This window comes from Thalassophryne amazonica, chromosome 8, assembly GCF_902500255.1.
Source record: "Thalassophryne amazonica chromosome 8, fThaAma1.1, whole genome shotgun sequence".
Lineage (NCBI taxonomy): Eukaryota > Metazoa > Chordata > Actinopteri > Batrachoidiformes > Batrachoididae > Thalassophryne > Thalassophryne amazonica.
This window is the reverse complement of record NC_047110.1, coordinates 3,811,209-3,837,000: the sequence shown is the minus strand read 5'-3', so window position 1 is coordinate 3,837,000 and position 25,792 is coordinate 3,811,209. Positions and strand designations below refer to the sequence as shown.

The window sequence follows — 25,792 nt, the reverse complement described above, 5'->3', positions numbered from 1 at the left end:
GGATTAGAGTTAGTCACAGAAAATGCTGTCTGACAGGAAATTAACAAACTGATTTATCTTTATTTCTCCCTTTCTGATGAGTGTAGGTTTGGTTTTCCAACAGACGAGCAAAGTGGAGACGAGAGGAGAAGCTCAGAAATCAAAGTCGTCAAGTTTCCTTCAGCAGCAGTGTTTACCAGCCTCTACCACCACCATCCACCACACCAGGTAACCATGGATTCACATCCTCTACCACCACCATCCACCACACCAGGTAATCATGGTTTACATCCTCTACCACCACCATCCACCACACCACGTGCTTTTAATACCATCTACCCCAGCCTTCTCCAGGATAAACTCAACATCATGGCTATGGACCCCCATTTAGTGAGCTGGATCTCAGACTACCTTACCAATAGGCCACAGTTTGTCCGGGTGGGGGACTGCAGGTCTTCAACTCTGACTTGCAGTACTGGAGCACCTCAGGGCAGAGTGCTCTCTCCTCTCCTCTTCACCCTCTACACCATGGACTTTCGTTACAACTCCAATACATGTCACATGCAGAAGTTCTCAGATGACAATGCAATTGTGGCATGTATTCGGGAGGAGGACAAGAGGGAGTATAGAGGCCTGGTGAAGGACTTTGTGCAATGGTGCTGGCTGAATAAGCTCCAGCTGAACACCACTAAAACAAAGGAGATGGTGTTGGACTTTCGCCGGGCGCCACCCTCTCTGCAGCCCATTAACATCGGTGGAGCAGAGGTGGAGGTGGTCTCCACGTATACGTACCTGGGACTACATCTGGACAATAAGCTGAACTGGGCAGCCAACATGGACACTGTTTATAAGAATGGCCAGAGCAGAATGTATTTTCTCAGAAGGCTGGCCTCGTTCAGAGTCTGCCCTAAGTTAGTGCACCTGTTTTATCTGGCTATTGTGTCCAGTGTTCTTTTTTATGCCGCGGTGTGTTGGGGGACAGTGCTTTTAGGAAGGACATTCATCGACTGAACCGGCTCATTAAGAGGGCCGGTTCTGTAGTGGGTCTGGGCTTGGACTCTGTGGAGACAGTGGTGGAGCAGAGAACACTCACAAAGACCCATGCCGTCCTGTCTAATGAGAGTCACCCTCTGAACTCTGTCTTCTCCATCCAGAGAAGCTCAGTAAGCTTGAGATTTCTCTCATTGAGATGTTCTACAGAGAGACTGAGGAACTCATTTGTTCCGCGTGCCATCAGGCTGTTTAACGAGGCTTCTGCTGGGAGGAGCAGGAGGGAGAATGTGCTTTGCTGGGACTGCTTAGACTGTCCTGCATCACGACCCACTCCACCCGCCCCGCATCACAAGAGACTCCACCCACCCCGCATCACGAGAGACTCCACCCACCCCGCATCACGAGAGACTCCACCCACCCCGCATCACCAGACACTCCACCCACCCCACATCACCAGACACTCCACCCAACCCACATCACCAGACACTCCACCCAACCCACATCACAAGAGACTCTACCCACCCCGCATCACCAGACACTCCACTCACCCCACATCATGAGAGACTCCACCCCACATCACAAGCAACTCCACCCACCCCGCATCACGAGAGACTTCACCCACCCCACATCACGAGAGACTCCACCCACCCCACATCACGAGAGACTCCACCCACCCTGCATCACGACCCACTCCACCCGCCCCACATCACCAGAGACTCCAACCACCCCACATCACCAGAGACTCCAACCACCCCACATCACCAGAGACTCCAACCACCCCACATCACCAGAGACTCCACCCGCCCCACATCACCAGAGACTCCAACCACCCCACATCACCAGACTCCAACCACCCCACATCACCAGAGACTCCACCCACCCCACATCACCAGAGACTCCACCCGCCCCACATCACCAGAGACTCCACCCGCCCCACATCACCAGAGACTCCAACCACCCCACATCACCAGACTCCAACCACCCCACATCACCAGACTCCAACCACCCCACATCACCAGACTCCACCCACCCCGCATCACCAGAGACTCCACCCACCCCGCATCACCAGAGACTCCACCCACTCCACATCACAAGAGACTCCACCTACCCCGCATCATGAGAGACTCCGCCCACCCTTCAACATGACCTGTTTGCCCCTGCACGTCCCCTCAGGCAGAAGATGTCAGCATCTGGGCAAGAACCACCAGGTTGAAGAAATGTTTCTGTTCAGCTGGTGAACTTCTCCACATGGCCTAAAGTAGAGCCACACCTACTTCATCACTCAGTCACTGAAGAAACGTGTGGATGTGCCATTTTCTTTTTCTAAAGATCAAAAGGAGCAAGTGGGCCTTTGTTCTGAAAGACTTTCCACTTTTCATCCAATGAGAGATATTTGTGGACATTTATGCATAGATGAAAGACAAATCATCATGCTAGAAATGATGTTTTTTTTATCTTCTTTAAGTTGATCTCCGATTTCCTTCATATATTACATTAGTTTTTGAGCGGTCTAGCACCCAACCAGGCCATCCACATGAATAAAAGTGAATTTGTAATCAATATTTGGAGAATTTTCTCAAAATGCATTTCACTGATTTAGAGCCAAAATATTTCCAGTGTTCTTCACAAATATGTGCTACATATTCTGAAAGCTGAGGCTGATATGAACATTTTGACATGCAACATGTGCATTATACTAAAAACAAGTACCTTAAAATTGGAGTACTGAAAGTATGGTAAAATCTGGAAAATATCCCGGAGCCCAGAAGGCTAAGGCAACTGTTGTTGTTTCAGCTTCCTTCTCTTCAGGATCCCTGTTGGGAAGATCTGATCTAGTTTTGTCCAGCAGCTTCAGCGTACCAACCATGCCAAGTTTCACTGTGGCTGCCAGCATGCCCATACAAGTAAGAAAACTGTCAAAGACACATCAGAAAATTATTTACTACATTTTGGAATACTGGGAATGCTCATTATACTGCAAGTGATTTTAAAGATGAAAGAGAGTCTGCACCAGATGGAAACGTCCAACAGAGCCATAGAAAATCAGCATTTTTACCAAAGTGTTTTGCTATTACTACTGCTAGTACTACTACTAGTACTACACACACACACAATCCATCCATTGCAAGCATGTACTGTGAACCAGAGCAACCAATGAGAGCAGACTCCACAAAAAGCAGCATCCAGCAAGGGCAGGTGGTACAGATATGAGCATCCAATGAGAGCAAGCACCAGTAATGACAGCCTCTAACAAGGGCAGGTGGCATGAAGTCAAGCGCTGCTAACACAAGCATGCATTGAGGCAGCTGCCACTATCCAGATCATCCACAGTGCACAAGCTCTGCTTACGAGCATGAAACAAAGAACAAGAATGTTCATCGAGGGCGGGCACTGCCAACACAAGCGTTCAGTGATGTTCAGTGAGAGCAGATGCTGCTAATGACAGCATCCAACATGGGATAAATAGTAACAGTAAATATATTTCCAAAGGTGTTATTAATATCATGACATTTTCACCAGATATCAGTATCACCCCAAGTAATCCAGACATACAAAGACGCCAAAACAAATAAGTACAGAAATTAAGTTATGTGTGATAATGTAAAATGACAGGGAAAAAGTATTGAACATGTGAAGAAAGTGAGATGCAAAAAGATATAGAAAGACAAGACACAAGCTGAAATCTATCAGTAATTAGAAAGTAGTCCTGCCCCTTGTCAGTGCCAATTAATATCAGCTGGTTCAGTCCCAACTGATGGCCTATAAAAAGGTGTCTCATTACTAAGGTGTCACACAAGAAAATGTCATGATGGGTAAAAGCAAAGAGCTCTCTGAAGATCTTCACAACCTTATTGTTGCAAAACATGCTGATGCCATTGTTTACAGACAGATTTCTAAGCTTCTGAATGTTCCAATGAGCACTGGAGTGGCCGTAATCTGGAAGTGAAAAGAACATCAATTCACCTTAAACCAGCCATGAGCAGTTGCTCCTCACAAGGCTTCTGGCAGAATAGTGAAAAGAATTATCAGAAGAGCTGTCCAACAGCCAAGGAACACTTGTGGAGAGCTTGTGAAATACTCGGAGAATATACAACCCCTGGCAAAAATTATGGAATCACTGGCCTCGGAGGATGTTCATTCAGTTGTTTAATTTTGTAGAAAAAAGCAGATCACAGACATGACACAAAACTAAAGTCATTTCAAATGGCAACTTTCTGGCTTTAAGAAACACTATAAGAAATCAGGGAAAAAATTGTGGCAGTCAGTAACAGTTACTTTTTTAGACCAAGCAGAGGGAAAAAAAATATGGAATCACTCAATTCTGAGGAAAAAAATGATGGAATCATGAAAAACAAAAGAACGCTCCAACACATCACTAGTATTTTGTTGCACCACCTCTGGCTTTTATAACAGCTTGCAGTCTCTGAGGCATGGACTTAATGAGTGACAAACAGTAGTCTTCATCAATCTGGCTCCAACTTTCTCTGATTGCTGTTGCCAGATCAGCTTTGCAGGTTGGAGCCTTGTCATGGACCATTTTCTTCAACTTCCACCAAAGATTTTCAATTGGATTAAGATCCGGACTATTTGCAGGCCATGACATTGACCCTATGTGTCTTTTTGCAAGGAATGTTTTCACAGTTTTTGCTCTATGGCAAGATGCATTATCATCTTGAAAAATGATTTCATCATCCCCAAACATCCTTTCAATTGATGGGATAAGAAAAGTGTCCAAAATATCAACGTAAACTTGTGCATTTATTGATGATGTAATGACAGCCATCTCCCCAGTGCCTTTACCTGACATGCAGCCCCATATCATCAAATCTCATTGGAAAGGCACCAAACAAAAGTTCCAGCATCATCACCTTTCCCAATGCAGATTCGAGATTTGTCACTGAATATGACTTTCATGTAGTCATCCACAGTCCACGATTGTTTTTCCTTAGCCCATTGTAAACTTGTTTTTTCTGTTTAGGTGTTAATGATGGCTTTCGTTTAGGTTTTCTGTATGTAAATCCCATTTCCTTTAGGCGGTTTCTTACAGTTCGGTGACAGACGTTGATTCCAGTTTCCTCCCATTCGTTCCTCATTTGTTTTGTTGTGCATTTCGATTTTTGAGACATATTGCTTTAAGTTTTCTGTCTTGACGCTTTGATGTCTTCCTTGGTCTACCAGTATGTTTGCCTTTAACAACCTTCCCATGTTGTTTGTATTTGGTCCAGAGTTTAGACACAGCTGACTGTGAACAACCAACATCTTTTGCAACATTGCGTGATGATTTATCCTCTTTTAAGAGTTTGATAATCCTCTCCTTTGTTTCAATTGACATCTCTCATGTCAGTCCACTTGGTGCAACAGCTCTTCAAGGTGTGATCACTCCTTTTTAGATCCAGACTAATGAGCAGATCTGATTTGATGCAGGTGTTAGTTTTGGGGATGGAAATTTACAGGGCAATTCCATAATTTATTCCTCAGAATTGAGTGATTCCATATTTTTTTCCCCTCTGCTTGGTCTAAAAAAGTAACCATTACTGACTGCCACAATTATTTTTCCTGATTTCTATAGTGTTTCTTAAAGCCAGAAAGTTGCCATTTGAAATGACTTCAGTTTTGTGTCATGTCTGTGATCTGCTTTTTTTCTACAAAATTAAACAACTGAATGAACATCCTCCGAGGCCGGTGATTCCATAATTATTGCCAGGGGTTGTAGTCTGGACAGATGAGACCAAAGCTCTTTGGATGCCATCATACACATCATAAATGTCACTGCACATCAGCCCAAAAACACTAGACCAACAGTGAAGTTTGGAGGTGGAACATCATGGTGTGGCGCTGTTTTTCAGCACATGACACTGACAAACTTCACTGAAGGAAGGATTAATGGAAAATGTACAGATACATTCTTAATAAAAAAATCTTCCAGGATAATGAAGATGAAATGAGGGTGGACATTTCAGTAAGACAATGATCCCAAACACAGTCAAGGAAACGCCCAGCTGGTTTCACATAATTGTCAGGAACATTAGGAAAAGACAGTTCGCTCTAATGCGGGAATTAGAGGGGGAGGCCAGTGTTACCTGAGCTTAAGATGCAGAAAGCTTTGGCATCTTGAGCGCACAGCTGGAAGATGCGGTCAAGGTCACAAGGCAGCAATCAGATTTGGTCCTCCTGGTATCTGTCTGGATTATAGACCAGGTTTCGGAAGCTGTTGAGGCAAAACGAGGAAAACAAGGCAACAGACAGCAAAGGACATGCAACATGCAAGTATCTGGTGATTTTTTAACAGAAGCTCTGAGTTTATATAGTCTCTCAAATAATCAGTCACTCATAAGATCCAGGTGAGAATAAAAACTGAGGGTGCCATCTGGTGGAGAGCAGAACACATAATATGAGTTAAAAACAGAGTTCAGAACAGAGCCCAGGGGAGATCCCGGCATTATTCCTCCCCCCAACAGGAGCCCCCTGGCGCCTTCCCCTTATCAGGGTGATGCCGGAAGAAGTCTTTGAGAAGAACAGGATCCAGGATGAACTTCCTCTTCAACCCAGGAGTGCTCCTCAGGTCCATAACCCTCCCAGTACACAGATACTGGTAGCCCCGACCCCTGCGGATGTCCAGATCTTAGTGACTGACCAGGCAGGATGGCCATCGATGATCCAGGCAAAAGGGGGAGCAGGTCCAGGAGGACAGAGGCCATTAGACTAGACAGGCCTGAGTCATGACACGTGAAAAGCTAGATGAATCCGTAGGGACAGAAGCAGGGGAAGCCGCACTGCAGTGGGCTTAACAACCTTGGCAATGACAAAGGGATCAATATATCTGAGAGTCAGTTTTGGAGGCTCAGTTTGCAAAGGAACATCATGGAATGACAGTCAAACCTCCTGCCCAGGTTGGTAGTCAGGGGCCTGGGTCTGCCTGCGGTTTGCATGGTGACGGGTCCGCCCCTGTGTTTCCTTTTGTGCAGACTGGGCTCTTTTCCATACCTGATGGCATCATTGCAGATGCTCTTGAACTGAAGGCACAGAGAGTTCCTCTTGTTGCTCAGGAAAGAACAGTGGCTGGTAGCTGATCAAGGCTTTGAACGAGGACAGATGAAGCGTGGCTATTGTGGGTGTATTCTACCCAGGGAAAATATGAGCTCCATTCAGAAGGATGGTAAGCAGACACGCACCGAAGGAGATTCTTGAGGTACTGGTTGGTTCTTTCTGTTTGACTATTCATCTCAGGATGGAAGCTGGAAGACAGGCTGACAAAAGCCCCCAGGTCATCATAGAAACATTTCCACACAGGGGTGCATACAATTATCTGCTGTGGTTCTCTGGGATAACGCTTGACCCACCCCTATCTCTGAGGCATTAACTTCCACAAAAATTGTTTGTCAGGGTCAGGTTGTGTGAGTATGGGTGCGGTGGAAAAGCAATGTTGCGAAACGCATTGTCAGCTGCCGGTATCCAATAGAAGGAGACTTTTGGAGACGTTAGAGCGGTGAGTGGAGCTGCGACATGGCTATACCCATGGATAAACCATCAATAAAAGTTGGCAAACTCCAAGAATTGTAACTGTGTATGGGAGGATGGCACGGGCCACTCAGCAAGAACGGTCACTTTGGCCGGGTCTGGTTCAACACAATTAGGTGACATGATAAACCAGAGGAAGGAGATGGTTTCCTGATTAAATTCACAATTTTCTTCCTTCACAAAAAGGCGGTTCTCGAGGAGTCGCTGGAGGACTTGGTGTACATGAGGAGTGTGTGACTCGGAAACAGGCAAGAAGATCAGTGCGTCATCTAAGTAGACGAACATGAACTGGTTTAAGATGTCCCAAAAGACATCATTGATTAGGGCCTGGAATGTTGCAGGGGCATTCATCAGGCTGAAAGGCATAACCAGATACTTAAAATGGCCAATTGGGGTGTTGAATGCCGTTTTCCACTCGTCCCCCTCCTGCACTCAAACCAGATGACAGGCATTCCTGAGATGTTATCTCGTAAATATGATGGCCCCATGCAAGGAACTGAATGCGGAATCAAGGAGAGGAAGTGGATACCGATTATGGACCGTGATGTTGTTCAGTCCCAGAAAATCGATGTAGGGGTGCAAGGTGCCACCTTTTTTTCCCCACGATAAAGAAGCATGCACCCGCATGTGACAACGAGGTCCGGATCAACCCAGCAGCCAGTGAGTCCCAGATGTAGGAATCCATATGTTCTTGTTCCGGGCGTGAAAGGTTAAGGAGGCGACTGGAAGGTATCTCAGCACCCAGAAGGTAATCTATGGCTATGTCATAAGGCTGGTGAGGAAGAAACGAGAGCGCACGGTCTTTGCTGAATACTTCAGCAAGATCATGGTACTCAGATGGAACCAGAGAAAGATCTGGAAGTGAATGAACCATCCCAATGGCAGAAACACTGGGTGGAACCAAGGAGCATAGACACCAATGGTAGAACGAGTCACTCATCTGAGTAACTGACCCCGACGGCCAGTCAATCCGGGGATTGTGCTCTACTATTCAGGGGTGCCCTAGAACCACAGGTGAAGTGGATGGGATCACAAAGGATGGAATTGTTTCACAATGGATTCCTGAAATGATCAGAGTGACTGGTTCGGTCAGATGAGTAATAGACGGAAATGGAGGTCCGTCAAGAGACGAGACAGATAAAGGCTCAGACAAAGAATGTGTAGGGATGAGGGCCTCGACAATGACCTTATCACTAAGGACATTGCCTTCAGCCGTAGTGTCCACCAGTGCAGGAAAAGAGATGGGCGAAGTCCCAAAGAGGATCATCGCCAGGAGTTGAATGGAACCAGATGACCCACCTGTAAATTTTACTTGGCTCACCCATACCCTGACATCTATGTGTCAGCCTTGTCTTTTGGCCGTACCAGACAGTGGATGCGGACGTCCTTTTGGATCGCAATAAAGACACTCTCCAGCTGCAAGTCTCTGAGTTTGCTGACCTGGGGTCAATTCTGCCCTGCCAAGCTCCATAGGCTCGTCAACAGGGGGAGCTGGCAAGTCAGAGTGGGGAGACTCGGCGGAGTGTGGGCCAGATGGCCTTGGATGAGTACAGGGTGGAGCCCGAGTGGAACTGGACTTATCTGACAGACAGCTTTTTCTCAACGCCTCTCTCTCAAGAGGGGGTTTGATTACCAGGGAAATTAATTTATCAAGATCTTCTGGATGATGCCGGACGGCATGACCCTGGACGGCACCATCCTTAATAAGATCCAAGAGCCCACTAACAAAAATACTCCTAAGAGTGGCAGAATCCCAGCTCACCTCTGCAGCCAGAATACGGAAGTCGACAGCAAATTCCTGCGAAAAAATAAGAGATGTTGAGTATATGCTTCAGTGGGATGATCAAATACAAGACGGAGCTCATGAGAGAATTCAAAACAGTTTTCAAATACTAGAGATTTGCTGTTCCAGAGAGCGGTGGGCCAAGTGCGTGCATCACTGTGCAGCAGATTCGTCACGTAAGCGATTTGACTGCTGTCGGAGGCGTACTGCAAGGGTTGTTGAAAAAATGCTTTCAAACACTGCATCAAGAAAGCAGCACACGTTTCTACACAACCCACAAATAAATGGCTCTGGAGTGGACGATACGCTTCCAGATGATGGAACTATTTGCGGCACGGAGGAATCTCCCGGAGTTGTATTGGCGGATGAATCTGTGAGTTGCGCGGCTAACTGTGTGAGCTGAGTGATGTGTGTGTCTGCCTATGTAATCTGAGCCGCAAACTGAGAAATGACTGTGTCAGAGTGCGTGACCTCTGCAGAAAGGGTCTGGATTTGAGTCCCCATGGATCCATGGTTTCTTGGATCCTCCCCAGGAATTGTCCTTTATGATTCAGGGCCTGTTGGATGGGGTCACCAGCTGGGTCCATGTTATGGCCAGATACTTCTGTTATGGTTAGGGGTTCAGGTGGAACCAAACCATTTCAGATTTTGGACCCAAATGCAGGGTGATGAACACAGAGAGGAGTGCAAAAGGAAAATATATTTATTTACAATGAATAAAACAAAATGCAGCACTGGGGTGCCTGTAGTATGGAGAGTGGCCCACCCTCTAGCTGTGAAATTAGGGAGCTGCAGTATCCCAAGCCAGTCTTGAAGGAGTGTGTCAACAAAGGATTGTATAGCCTGGCCCAGGTGGGACACTCACCTCTGCAATCAGGAAATAAGGAAGAAGACACACAAGGTGAGCAAAATGCACTCGTAATGCTGGCACCTCAAACAGTCACAGTTCATAAAAGAGTTAACACAGGTTTTTTCAGAGTTCATGAAATAAAGTTATCTTCTTACGAAAAACACTGTTCAGCAATTGTTCACATTTCATAGGTTGTATCCAAAGGTCAGAGGTTAAGTGCTGCGCGTTGAAGCACAGTTCCAATTAAGCAGAACTTGTTACATCTGGGCTAAGTTCCTGGAATAGTTCTCTATCATAGCACAGTCACAAACAGGAGCAAGTAAGAACAGGATCCCACTGAGACGAAGGAGAACTTAACTGGCATTTAGTTGAGACATGTTCCATGTCAGGAGCCAAGGAGTTTCCAAAGTGATGTTGCAGTGCAGGTAGTTAGTGCCAGGGTCCAGGTCCACTTGGGAGCCATACTGGAATTGCCTGGAACATCAGGAAAAGATAGTTTGCTCTAATGCGGGAATTAGAGGGAGAGGCCAGCATTATCTGAGCTTAAGCTGCAGAAAGCTTCAGCTGGTCAAGGTCACAAGGCAGCAATCAGATTTTATCTGTCTGGATCATAGACGAGGCTTCAGAAGCTGGCGAGGCAAAATGAGGAAAGCAAGGCAACAAACAGCAAAGGACATGCAACATGCAAGTATCTGGCACCACTGAACAGAAAGTGCGAGTTTATATAGTCTCTCAAATAATCAGTCACTCATGACATCCAGGTGAGAATAAAAACTGAGGGCGCCATCTGGTGGGGAGCAGAACACATTACATGGGTTAAAAATAGAGCTAAGAGTAGAGTCCAGGGGAGATCCTGACAGGTGATGCAAAATGCAGAATTTACACTGTGCACAATTTCTCCAATCACAGCCACAGAAACCTCTAACTTCTTCTGGGTTGTCTGGGTGTCTTTGTGGCTTTCTCCACTCTTCTCCTTCTTGCACAGTCACTCAGTTTTTGAGAACTGTCTACTCCTCACAGATTTACCATCAAGTGCCATACCGTTTGTATTTCTTCCTATCTGATGCCTGAGACATATTCAGAGGAAACAGTTGTTTTGACAGTAAATGGCTTCACACAACCACTAACCATGAGTGGAAAAAAGTTTGTGTTATCATTCATGTTCTCTGAAAAATGGCCAAAAAAAAAAAAAAGAAACAAACACAAAAAAATTCTGCCAGGGTATGTAAACTTTTGAGCACAACTGTACTTCTGTGCCACTCCACACTTCCTCATACAATACCACAACTCTTCTCTTGGCACCCATAAGCTTTCTCTAAATCCACAAACACACAATGACTCCTTCTGGTCTTCTCTAAACTTCTCTACCAGTTCTCTCAGAGCAAACATTGCATCCGTAGTGTTCTTTCTCAGCATGAAACCATATTGTTGCTCATAGATCATGAGATCTTTTCTAAGTCTAGCTTCTACTACCCTTTCCCATAACTTCATGCTGTGGCTGATCAACTTTATGCCTCTGTAGTTGCTGCAGCTCTGCACATCACCCTTGTTCTTAAAAATAGGAACCAACACACTTGGTCTAAACTCCTCAGGCATCCTCTCACTTTCCAAGATTTTATTAAACAACCTGGTTAGAAACTCCACTGCCATCTCTTCTAAACATTGCCATGCCTCCACTGGAATGTCATCTGGACCAACTGCCTTTCCACTCTTCATCCTCTTCATAGCTGACCTCACTTCATCCTTACTTGCACTTTCTGATTTGTTCTCTCTACATCATCCAGCCTATTCTCTCTCTCATTTTCTTCATTCATCAGCTCCTCAAAATATTCCCTCCACCTTCTCAACACATTCTCCTCACAATTGATATTGTGAGCGAGCAGAGTGAGCAGAATGGGCAGACGGTCGGCGTCTGGGCAGACGGTCGGCGTCTGGGCAGATGGCCGCACCTTTGTACAGCCTCGATCGGAGTCCACGGCCCGTTGAAGGCCCCAGCCAGGACTGTGGCACGTTGGTGAACCCCAACAGCCAGCAGCTCGCCAGAGGCCCCAGCTGGAAGCGTGGCTCGAGAGAGGTCGCCAACAGCCCGCAGCTAGCCGGAGAACCCCAGCCAGGATCGCGGCTCGAGGGAGGTCACCAACAGCCCAGGGTAGGCTAAGCCAGCCTGGTTTTGGCTAACAGCTAAATGCTAACAGCTGTTGCACAACAAGCAGCTGTTAAATAAGACAGTGAGAACTGGGCCAAGGAAAGCACCCGTGACGTAGGATTTGGAGGATATTAAGAAGGTTCTGGATATTCTCACGGAGGAGGTTGGTGCTGTAAAAACTCAGCAGAAGGAGATACTGGCACTTGTAAAGGAAGTTAAGGACCTGAGAGGCCTTATTGCGTCTTTGGAAAGGAGTGTGAATGAGATGGAGCAGTACACGCGAATGAATGATGATGTATCTTGGCTTTACATCAGACCCAGATCGTATGCGGGGGGAGCCCGATGAGCAAGATGACAAGTTGCTGCTTTTCTGCAAACTAAGGGGACTGATCTGGATATTAACACTACTGAAGCATGTTATCTGTTACCCAGGAAGAATTCATGAGGCTTGTTAAGAGGAAAGACAAAACAACTCTGCTCAAACAAGGATATAAACTTAAAGGATCCAGTGTTTACTTAAATGAGCATCTCACTAAACACAACGCAGATATAGCAAAGAAGGCAAGATACTTGAGAAAACAACAAAAAATTCAAAACACACGGACTACAAACTGTAAAGTATTCATCAAAGTGAACGGGTCCCCAGAAGAAGCCAAAGTGTTGCTGATTAGAAGCATGGAGGAACTGGAAAAATATGACTAAAACATGGTAAGTGAAGGCAACCAACTTTCATAATGACTGACACACATACAGACCATTCATTGGTGCTTCTGAACAGTAATAGTATAATCAAGATGATCCATGGTTATGAGAATGTGGAATTACAACCTTTTCAGTACACTGAGCATCATATACAGGATCTGGAATATGAGATAGATCCAGACAATCAATTCTATTCCTTCATAGATAGTAACTGTCAGTATTACACAGAGGAACAATACACTAACTGAATTACTAGTGATGGGAGATTATCAATAATCCACTTTAATAGTAGGAGTCTGTACAAAAATTTTGGGAGTATCAAAGACTATTTAAAACAATTTTGTCAACCATTCAGTATAATTGCCATAACAGAAACATGGCTCACAGAGGGTGATGATACAAACTATGAGTTGGAGGGTTATGAATTTAATCATCTGAATAGACGAAATAGAGGAGGAGGAGTTGCTTTGTATGTTGACAAAAGGATTAACTACAAAATTAAAGATCAAATGACTGTGGCTGTGGAACATCTTTTGGAATCCATCACAATCAAAACAGGTATGAAAAAAGGAAAATATATAATTATTAACTGCATAAATAGAGCTCCAGGCCATGCGGCACCGCCGCAATGCGCAAAGCCTCTGTTCCTCTTTCCATGACAAAAACTCCTGTAACAGTGGAATGTGCCGTTCATTTCCAAACTGGACGCTGTGTTTTATCCGGGATGTCGTCTGACTAGCACAGGAATTGTGAAAAGACGTGGACATCAGCACTTTTTCGGCACATTGAGACAGATGTGTGGAGGAATTCCGCGCGTTGCGGCGGTGCCGCATGGCGCAAAGCAACGCCGTGATGAAGCCTCACGGGACATGTTCTGGCATGTCCAGGCACATCCACCATTTCTCGGATGATCACTCGATGGAAAAACCACCGACAGCTGTCTGAACACCATCTCAAAGCCGTCCTGTGAGACCAAAACGGAGGTGTTCCTTTGTCTCGGTCCATCAGCAAATCGGTCGTGACGAGCGAAGCCTCCGCTCGGCTTTCCATGACAAAATCTCTTGTTAAAAGTGAAATCTGCCGGAAAATGGTTGATGTCCAGCTCTGGTGATAACCAGAGAAAGTGCACACGACGGTCCCGGCTCCACAGAGCCATCCGTTTAGAAATGATCCGGTGGTTTGTGGCTCTCGATGGCGGCACGGAGCACGGCGCACCGAGCGTCCTTAAAGCTGTTCTTAAAGCTGTAGTAACAGTCATTCTCTGTGAAGCCCGTAAAATTTTCACTGAAAGCCAGATAAATTTTTAAATGGTTTCCAGGTGCCAGTCTCTAACAGTTTCTGAAAAAATTCTGATGGAAAAAAAGCCCAAATCATTCCGCCATTTCCTGACAATGAAAATCCAACGAGGGGGTGGACCACTCCTCACTCAAAGCCTGCTCACAGGCGAATGATGCAACCGACAGGCGTGGAAAAACTCACGCATGCGCACGAGGGTTCAAGCTTGTCTGACGCAATCACACGTGATTCAAATCCATATGGTTTTTGAAAAAAATAATAAGGTCGGATACTTTTCTAATAGACCTTGTACAAACACCAGAGGCCCCTCTCTTATCCATCTTATAGATCCTCTTTCAGCTTTTTTTGTGAGGACATTTGCAGCCCGTGGTCACTTGTGGTACCAGTCTTGCCAGTGTACATCGTGAACTTGAGTGTGTAGCCATTACTTGAAACAGCCAACACAAAAAGTTTCATGCCCCATTTTGTTGACTTGTCCTTCAAATATTCCAGAGTCATTCCAGTTTTTGCCTTAGTCACCACCATCCTTTCATCCACTGCCAGCTCCCTCCTCGGGTGGTAATAAGCCTGGCAGGCACTGAGGATGTCATCATAAAGACTCAAAATAGTTTGTCATGACCTGGTGTTCTTTTTTTCTATCATTTTCTACATCCTCATGTGGATCACTTAGGTGGATGTTCCAGAATATCGATCTAAATCTGTCTCTGGACATTACTTTCGCTGGAAAGAGCACAGACAAAATATGACTTTGTATCTAATAGCCCTGGAAACCTGGCAGTGACACCAATGACATGTATATCAGAAGTCCAAAAAATTCATACAGATCTTCCATTTCAATGTCTGTCCAGTTGTATTTTTCCCTAATGCCTTGTTTTTTGCAGCAATTTTAATTGGTGTTGGTGCAAATTGTTCTGATTGTGTCTGTTGCAAAAAACAAAAGAAAAAGTTGTTTTGGACTTTGGGTGGAAAGTGTATAAACTTGGACTCCTGGTGTTCTCCAAGGCTGAAATCTGTTTACTGCTGGAGTGGTGTATGCATCTTCCTCCGTGTTCCAGCAGTCAGTGCTGGGGCGTGTCTCTGCTGAGCTGAGATCTGGATCTGGAAACAGATTTGGATCTCCATGCGCACGCTGGTGGATCCACCTGCTTTGTTTGCTCCTCCAGAACAGAAGAGGGATCATCTCTTTCAGCACTAGAATCCTCAACGTGTATTTCAGACTCTGACGCGCTGTGCACGGAGAGTCAAATGACCCCAAGATCCCCTGTGGAGAGCTACTTCTGTTATGTACACAAGGAAGTCTCAGAACACCTCAGGGGAGGGTCTGACTTGGCTAGCCACATTCTTGTGTTTGCATATTTGCTGTCTGTGTGCCTGCTTAGCTGAAAGGGCTGATGATTTGTGCTTAGGTGGATAAATAACTTTATCCTGGGGGAGAGATGAAATTTTGTTTTCTGAATTGTATTGAAATGTGACAGGTATACTTGTGGCAAATGCAGAAAAGACCTTCCATGGCAGTGTGGGGACTGTTAGTCATTGTGAGTGACTGTAACCTGTACCTATTGTATATATTTTGGTTTTCTGGTGTGTTTTTGGTACATTTCAATAAAATCCAGAAAACAAAGTTTTCTTTTGGTGTGTTTTTTGGTACAATTCAGAAAACAAAATTTCATCTCTCCCCCAGGGTAAAGTTATTTATCCTCCTAAGCACAAATCAGCAGCCCTTTCAGCTAAGCAGGCACACAGACAGCAAATATGCAAACACAAGAATGTGGCTAGCCAAGTCAGCCCCTCCCCTGAGGTGTTCTGAGACTTCCTTGTGTACATAACAGAAGTAGCTCTCCACAGGGGATCTTGGGGTCATTTGACTCTCCTGTGGGCCTTAGAGGTAGATTGGTCATTTGACCAGTCCTTGGCCTTGTCAGTGTTAAAGGGAGCCTCAGAGTGCAGCAGATTGTGTGCTACATCTGCTTAATTAGGTCATGTGACTTTTTACGCTAGGGCGCGTCATTTGACTCCAGAGGGTTAATCTTCTGCGTTACCATGGTAACCTGAAGAACTTGTTTTGCTGCACTATAAGTATGAGTGTTAGCACAGCTAATGACCTTCCATCAGCACGTGTACAGTGTCAGTGCTTAATGATAAGGGGTGTGACCTCAGGGTCATGCGATGTTTGGGAGCACAAGAGCAGCTGTTAAACTGAAGTCATCTCTCAGTCTGAGTTACTGTTATAACAACACACTCATGTGATGCAATAACTTCAAAATGTTTGTTGAGTTTAATGTTTCATTAGTTTGTTCGATCAGTTGTTCATACTATTGGTTTGGTCGGCATGAACAAGGCACCTAACAAGGTCCTTATGCAGAGAATCTTAGATTAAACAGCAGGGCAGATCAACACCTAAAAGTGATTTGGTGCATATAAAGTAGGGAACAGTCACAGGTCTCTCCAGCTCTCCTGGTGTGACAGAGTGAGCTGGCTGAGTGGACGTGCTGAGACACAGAACATGTACTGTTGGCCTGTGGATGAAACTATCTCAGGTTTATCTGGACAAACCAGGGTTTGGGCAATCTGCCTAACTTTGACCGGGCATTAAAAAGGCATGAAAAGAGCAATGCACATGTGATTCCATGTGCCATTGAGAAAGCACTGGTCAAGTCCCTGGAAAAGATGCCTACTTGGTACGATAGGGTCACAGACCATTTTCTTGAAAAGGAACAGAGGGCAGAATTTACATATGAATAAATTTACAATTTTTATGCTGTAAGCCAACAATGAGCTTCCCCTCTTAGAAAGACCGACAGCAGCCACTGAAAGGACTAAGGAGAGCAGAGCTCTCGAACCAGAGCAACCAGTGAAGGCAGGCATCATTAACGAGCATTCACACGTTCTTGAGATCTAGTACAGACTTTGAATAGAGTCACTCTAGAGACTGGGGAGGGACCAAAGAATCACCAGAACGGGTTAGGGGTGGAGTTAAAAACAGTGCATGATCTAAAAACAGTGCATGTTCTAGAGCTAATCTGACATCTCTTTGACTGTAAAGTCACATTTCACTTGTTGATGTAAATATGGAGTAGAGTGTTGCCCGGGGAATCCACAGGCTCCAGATTAGGTCGTGTTTAGGTAGCAGACATTTTTGTGGTAAGGGTGGTAATAAATTAAGCAAAATTTCTGCCATGAGTTGGAATGGCGTGTGAGTCCAGGATGTTTTTAGAGCCTTAGGCCTAAAAAAATTAAAGAAGAACTCAACCTTTTTATTTCCTGTCAATTATGTAAAATTTTAATGTTAATTTACTGTATGAATGTATTTATAAATTGTTTAGGTTTTTGTTATCATATATGCACTATTACTATTTTAATTCTACTGCTATTTTATCATTTGATTTTAAATGGACCACAGTGAAAATAAGTGTTTTCACTTTCTTGTGGCAGCCATGTATTTTAAATTATTTGCAATTATATTATGTACTTAGATTAAACTTAAAATCACTCACGCTTTTAATATAAAGATGACTACTGCTGGAATGGCGTGAGTCCAGAAAGTAGTTAGCAACACACACGCACAGCTGCTGTAACCAGGTGGTTTTAATTTGACAAACAAAGACAGTGGCTGAAGACATTAAAACCATGAAACATATCACTCACGGTACTAACATGAAACTTAAGTCACTCATGGTAACAGCAACATGAGACTTATCTAAACTGACAAAACCAAATGACCTACAAAAACACAATAAGTCAATAACACTAGCAATGCTGTTTAACATAAACCACAATAACAGCATATAAAACCTCAACATCCTAAACTCCCATGGTGCACTGCAGCACAGCATCCATGTTTATTGGTTAGCTAAAATTGCTAAATTCTCCAAAAAGATTAGTCCTATCAATGTTTTTGCAGCATTCATCCTTGACCCAAAATACATAAGCATACCTATCTCAGTCATCCATCACCTTCACTTTCATAGCTCAGACATATGGTCACAGCGACTATTCTGACTAGCTCACATGTAGGACACCAAACGCTGGAGCGCTGAAAAAGCCCACAGAATGGCCACCATCATGATTTGGACTGCAAAGAAAATCACATCTATCATTAACTCCAATGTCCACTCCAAAAGGTGTGACTTCAGTCAATAAATGAATGTGCGCTATGCTGCTGGTGTCTGTGTGCACCTCCACAAAAATACATTCCTCATATATATATATATATTATCTCTGATGATCAGTGTGGTTTTCTTTGAAACATCACCAACATTCTAACTGTATATTTCATCTCTTTGCTGGTGGTGGTGGGGGGGGGGGGGGGGGGGGACTGTAAATGGCTGGCGGTGGCCCTGGTACGAAGGGATTCTTTATGGTCTTGATGGTAAATTCTGCTCTTTTTCATGGTCACTTTTAGAACTTTGTCCAATGGTCATGTGTGTTCAGGCAGCGAGTCAGACGTCTTACTCCTGCATGCTGCCCATGAGCCCAGCAGGCAGTGGAAGAACCTATGAGACCTACACTGCTCCTCCACACCTCAGCAGCCAATCAACAGCTTCCTCCACATCATACACAGCAGGTGAGCATCATCACATCTCTGAGGACCCCCCCCACCAATTCATTTTCACAGTGTGGCCACTTGCTGCAGATTCTTCACACATTCATCATCAGATGTGAAAACCCGTTCAATCACCACTTGTGAAATGCATCATCTCAGTGTTGCTGAGATGATGCACCAGCAACGAGGTTCTGAAAAACAGACTATCAAAAATATATCAACAACACTGTGACAGGAAAAAGAACACGGGACACGGGATCAGCATTATGTCGTGTTCAGCCTTCATCAACGTGTGTCCCACGCACATTCTTCATCAACGTGTGTCCCACGCACATTCTTCATCAACGTGTGTCCCACGCACATTCTTCATCAACGTGTGTCCCACGCACATTCTTCATCAACGTGTGTCCCACGCACATTCTTCATCAACGTGTGTCACACGCACATTCTTCATCAACGTGTGTCACACGCACATTCATCAACGTGTGTCACGCGCACATTCAGCAACGTGTGTCACGCACACATTCAGCAACGTGTGTCACACACACATTCAGCAACGTGTGTCACACACACATTCAGCAACGTGTGTCACACACACATTCAGCAACGTGTGTCACACACATTCAGCAACGTGTGTCACACACATTCAGCAACGTGTCACACACATTCAGCAACGTGTCACACACATTCAGCAACGTGTCACACACATTCAGTAATATGTCACACACATTCAGCAACGTGTCACACACATTCAGTAATATGTCACACACATTCAGCAACGTGTCACACACATTCAGTAATATTTCACACACATTCAGCAACGTGTCACACACATTCAGTAATATTTCACACACATTCAGCAACGTGTCACACATTCATTAACGCGTCTCACACATTTATCAGCATGTCACACACATTCATGCACAAGGTTCTGTGCTAGGACCGATTTTATTCACTTTATATATGCTTCCCTTAGGCAGTATTATTAGACGGTATTGCTTAAATTTTCATTGTTACGCAGATGATACCCAGCTTTATCTATCCATGAAGCCAGAGGACACACACCAATTAGCTAAACTGCAGGATTGTCTTACAGACAAAGACATGGATGACCTCTAATTTCCTGCTTTTAAACTCAGATAAAACTGAAGTTATTGTACTTGGCCCCACAAATCTTAGAAACATGGTGTCTAACCAGATCCTTACTCTGGATGGCATTACCCTGACCTCTAGTAATACTGTGAGAAATCTTGGAGTCATTTTTGATCAGGATATGTCATTCAAAGCGCATATTAAACAAATATGTAGGACTGCTTTTTTGCATTTGCGCAATATCTCTAAAATTAGAAAGGTCTTGTCTCAGAGTGATGCTGAAAAACTAATTCATGCATTTATTTCCTCTAGGCTGGACTATTGTAATTCATTATTATCAGGTTGTCCTAAAAGTTCCCTGAAAAGCCTTTAGTGTCACGCCCGGCGGGTGCCAGGCACCCGAAGTGTTTGGACCCAAAATGCAAACTCTAGGACTACTGGATGTAGAATTACTCACGGTCTTTAATTCAGGCTCTGGTTCAGTACACAGGTGATCAGTTGGCGAGGCAGAAGCACAAACAGGGTCAGGCAAAAACGCAGTCATGGGCAAGCAGGATTCAAAGGCACAAGCAGACACAGACATCATGGACGAGGCAAAAGGCGCAGTCAAAAAACACAAAGCAGGATCTGGATACATGGCAAAAACAGGACTAGAGAAAGCGCTGGTGAGTATACAAAGACAACAAACGAGCAAGGGTGTGGTGGCTGGGTGGAGATTAAATAAGACAGGAGTTAACTAGGTCCACGTGAGGAACAATCAAGAAGGGGGTGTGGCTAGTGAACGAAGATACTTCATAGTGCAAGACAGTGAGGGAGGACAACACAAGGTGGAGTGAAGAAAAGACAAAGATATGTGAACAGGTGCACAGAGTGTGAGTGAAAGAAGACAAAGCAGACAGAGTTAAAGTGAGAAAAACATGACAGGTGCAGGATGTGAAGTGAACATAAATACCTGGGCGTGAGACAAGGACATGAAAGCAGGTGCAGGATGTGAAGTGGGAACAAGAGGCAAAAACAAAACTGAGCTACAACTGAATCATATTTCCATTAACAGGAATCAGACATGAACAAGAGACTAGACTACACATGAACAGGCGAGACAGACTTAATCAGGACAGAAAAGCAGACCGGAGATAAACTAGATAAAACTGCTCAGAGAATAATAAGAAATTAAACACCATGACAGAACTAATACTGGAACAGGCAGACATAAACTCTAAGTAGAAAAGAAACAAAACCAGACAAAGTGCAAACAGAAATGAGAACAGCATAAATGAGCAAATGAAAACACAGATTAATAGAAAGGAATTGAGACATGATCAGAATATAAATGTAACAAGGAAAGTGACAAAGCAAAATGAGAACAGAGAATAAACACATGATGAAAGTAACAAAAACAGAACTGAGAATAACCATATGATGAAAATAATATGACTAGTGAATAGTAACAAGAACAAAGTGACAAGAAAAACATGACAGAATAAATCATGATGAAAATAAATAGTAATAAATCAAAGCTGCAGCAGACGGGAAACCATGAAAAGAGGAAAATCAAGGGCTTAGCGCCCTGACATTCAGTTAATTCAAAATGCTGCAGCTAGAGTACTGACGGGGACTAGAAGGAGAGAGCATATCTCACCCATATTGGCCTCTCTTCGTTGGCTTCCTGTTAATTCTAGAATAGAATTTAAAATTCTTCTTCTTACTTATAAGGTTTTGAATAATCAGGTTCCATCTTATCTTAGGGACCTCATAGTACCATATCACCCCAATAGAGTGCTTCGCTCTCAGACTGCAGGCTTACTTGTAGTTCCTAGGGTTTGTAAGAGTAGAATTGGAGGCAGAGCCTTCAGCTTTCAGGCTCCTCTCCTGTGGAACCAGCTCCCAATTCAGATCAGGGAGACAGACACCCTCTCTACTTTTAAGATTAGGCTTAAAACTTTCCTTTTTGCTAAAGCTTATAGTTAGGGCTGGATCAAGTGACCCTGAACCATCCCTTAGTTATGCTGCTATAGACGTAGACTGCTGGGGGGGTTCCCATGATGCACTGAGTGTTTCTTTCTCTTTTTGCTCTGTATGCACCACTCTGCATTTAATCATTAGTGATTGATCTCTGCTCCCCTCCACAGCATGTCTTTTTCCTGGTTCTCTCCCTCAGCCCCAACCAGTCCCAGTAGAAGACTGCCCCTCCCTGAGCCTGGTTCTGCTGGAGGTTTCTTCCTGTTAAAAGGGAGTTTTGACCGTTGGGGTTTTTACGTAATTATTGTATGGCTTTGCCTTACAATATAAATGCGCCTTGGGGCAACTGTTTGTTGTGATTTGGCGCTATATAAATAAAATTGATTTTATTTGATTTGATTCATGAGCATGTCACACACATTCATACACACACTCATTAACATGTCAAATGCATTCATCAATGTGTCACACACATTCAACAAGGTGTCACACATATTTATCAGCGCATCTCACAAACAGTAATGTGTCACACACATTCATCGACGTGTCACACGCATTGAGTGTGTCACACACATTCATCGACGTGTCACACGCATTGTGTCACACACATTCATCGACGTGTCACACGCATTGTGTCACACACATTCATCGACGTGTCACACGCATTAATGAGTGTGTCACACACATTCATCAACATGTCACACGCATTAATGAGTGTGTCACACACATTCATCAACGTGTCAAACACATGCATACAGATTGGCCACGGATAAAGTGTTTGGATTACATCTGCTTTGCATCTGATTTGCGGACAATCTACGACTGCATAACAAACACGTGACATAAACCAGGCAGAAATCGACATACCTGCGGAGATCCCCAAAGACGTAACAGCTGCTGCAATCCAACAACATACTGTAAATTCCCAGCTGCAGAGAAGTCAGCCATGGACCTCGGTTCTCGTTCAGTAGTTTTAGTTAACACCAACAAAAGGAAGAGATGCTGTTGAGCTGCAGCTCAAGCTGAAATCTCTCTTTTTGAAAAAAAAAAATACCATCTTACAACCCAGAGCGGCTTCCCCCCTCCCGCTCCCCAAACTCATGAACAGTTAACCATTGCATGACAACATGAACATCAACTCTCCAGCTGTTGCTCCAGAGGCTGTGGTGTTGGTGTGAATAGTGATGCCAAAGGCCCGAGTGTGCTTCTTTTATGACCACAGTGCAGATGCCGCGCACACGCAACATGTGCACGATGCATTAACAATACATCCGTAATACTGCCATGATAATCGCAATGCTTCCGATCCATTTCCTCAGTACATGCCTTATACTGTACATCCGTGATTGTTCATCATATATTCACTATACATTATTAATATATCCATAATTCATACTGGGACATTTGTCATTTTTGGCCAATTTTTTTGCGGACGACAACGAACGCTCGACATTTGTATACTCAATTCATGCACAATTAATCCTCTCACCCAGTGTGACCGGGCCCTAAGGAATAATGGCTTGTTTTCTGTGTGTAGAGTTTAGCTTAGCTTCTCTCAGCTGCTTCACTGCTTCACTGCTGCAAAATGTGTAGTTAAGAGGAGCTTCCAGCAGTGAGCAGGGTGCACAAAGACAGAAATTGTTGCAAGTGTACTGGAGACAATACTGAAAGTTATCGATTAGCTGTAGCTTCCGATAAAATTTTGGGTGGTTTATTGGGTTAGCTTTATAAAAGATCAATTTTCAGTTAGCTGATTACCTGTTATCAATCAATCAATTTTTTTTATATAGCGCCAAATCACAACAAACAGTTGCCCCAAGGCGCTTTATATTGTAAGGCAAAGCCATACAATAATTACAGAAAAACCCCAACGGTCAAAACGACCCCCTATGAGCAAGCACTTGGCGACAGTGGGAAGGAAAAACTCCCTTTTAACAGGAAGAAACCTCCAGCAGAACCAGGCTCAGGGAGGGGGAGTCTTCTGCTGGGACTGGTTGGGGCTGAGGGAGAGAACCAGGAAAAAGACATGCTGTGGAGGGGAGCAGAGATCGATCACTAATGATTAAATGCAGAGTGGTGCATACAGAGCAAAAAGAGAAAGAAACACTCAGTGCATCATGGGAACCCCCCAGCAGTCTAAGTCTATAGCAGCATAACTAAGGGATGGTTCAGGGTCACCTGATCCAGCCCTAACTATAAGCTTTAGCAAAAAGGAAAGTTTTAAGCCTAATCTTAAAAGTAGAGAGGGTGTCTGTCTCCCTGATCTGAATTGGGAGCTGGTTCCACAGGAGAGGAGCCTGAAAGCTGAAGGCTCTGCCTCCCATTCTACTCTTACAAACCCTAGGAACTACAAGTAAGCCTGCAGTCTGAGAGCGAAGCGCTCTATTGGGGTGATATGGTACTACGAGGTCCCTAAGATAAGATGGGACCTGATTATTCAAAACCTTATAAGTAAGAAGAAGAATTTTAAATTCTATTCTAGAATTAACAGGAAGCCAATGAAGAGAGGCCAATATGGGTGAAATATGCTCTCTCCTTCTAGTCCCCGTCAGTACTCTAGCTGCAGCATTTTGAATTAACTGAAGGCTTTTCAGGGAACTTTTAGGACAACCTGATAATAATGAATTACAATAGTCCAGCCTAGAGGAAATAAATGCATGAATTAGTTTTTCAGCATCACTCTGAGACAAGACCTTTCTAATTTTAGAGATATTGTGCAAATGCAAAAAGCAGTCCTACATATTTGTTTAATATGCGCTTTGAATGACATATCCTGATCAAAAATGACTCCAAGATTTCTCACAGTATTACTAGAGGTCAGGGTAATGCCATCCAGAGTAAGGATCTGGTTAGACACCATGTTTCTAAGATTTGTGGGGCCAAGTACAATAACTTCAGTTTTATCTGAATTTAAAAGCAGGAAATTAGAGGTCATCCATGTCTTTATGTCTGTAAGACAATCCTGCAGTTTAGCTAATTGGTGTGTGTCCTCTGGCTTCATGGATAGATAAAGCTGGGTATCATCTGCGTAACAATGAAAATTTACGCAATGCCGTCTAATAATACTGCCTAAGGCAGGGGTGGGCAATTAATTATTACAAGGGGCCACATAGGGAACCTGAATTACGTCCGAGGGCCACACCAACAATAACTCGGCTGTCTCCCATTACAAATTTTACAAAAGAATTACCTATTTAATAGCTTTTATAAGTAATTTTATTATTGTAATAATATGTAAATATTTAAATATACCTAAATAAACCTCTCTAATGATTTGCAACACACAAGCTTGACATTTTAAAGTAGACCTGCATTGAAATAAATGCAGTCAGATCTTTGGACCAAAAAATGACTTATATTTACACATAAGATCCTTCTGAATGTAGTAAAGTAAATCTGCAATGTTGTGAAAGTGTAGGAACACGGACCCACAACAGGGGGCGCAAATGAACGGACAATGGAGGAAGTCAAATAACAACACTTTACTGTTGTGAATGAGCACAACAAACACGGCAGGTCACAACAGTATGCAATGAAGTCAATTTACAGAACGTGTCATGTGGGCAGGCTCGAAGATAAGAGACGTCTGTCCAAAGCAGAACCGGAACCACACGATTTCCTCCGCCACCGAACCCCAGGAATACTGGAGCCGCCAAGTCCCGAACTCCCAGGTGGCCACTGCCTCCGCTTGTCGGATCTGGTACTGCTGGCGAGGAACAAAAACAGTTAGATGTAGGTGTGTTTATACCCAGCAACACGTATGGTGGGAAATCCACCTCCACCTCTCGTTGAAAAGTCTGCTGTCAAAAAACACAAAGCAACAATATTCTTCTGTCGAAAAGACAACTTGATTGGCTGAGCTCGTTACCTCCTAAGCATAGCGATATCTCGGCAAAGAAGTGGAGATGTCGTCCTGCTGATATACGATTG

General features: G+C 44.1%; 1 protein-coding gene across 1 annotated transcript in view; it reads left to right on the top strand.

The window, feature by feature from the left end:
- Window positions 1–25,792, top strand: part of LOC117515211 (paired box protein Pax-6-like) — a 353,676-nt gene that overhangs the window by 302,913 nt on the left and 24,971 nt on the right. The window contains exons 7-9 of the mRNA XM_034175687.1: window positions 87–207; window positions 2,767–2,876; window positions 18,700–18,832. Coding sequence (XP_034031578.1) covers window positions 87–207; window positions 2,767–2,876; window positions 18,700–18,832 — 364 coding nt within the window. The remainder of the gene's footprint in view (window positions 1–86; window positions 208–2,766; window positions 2,877–18,699; window positions 18,833–25,792) is intronic.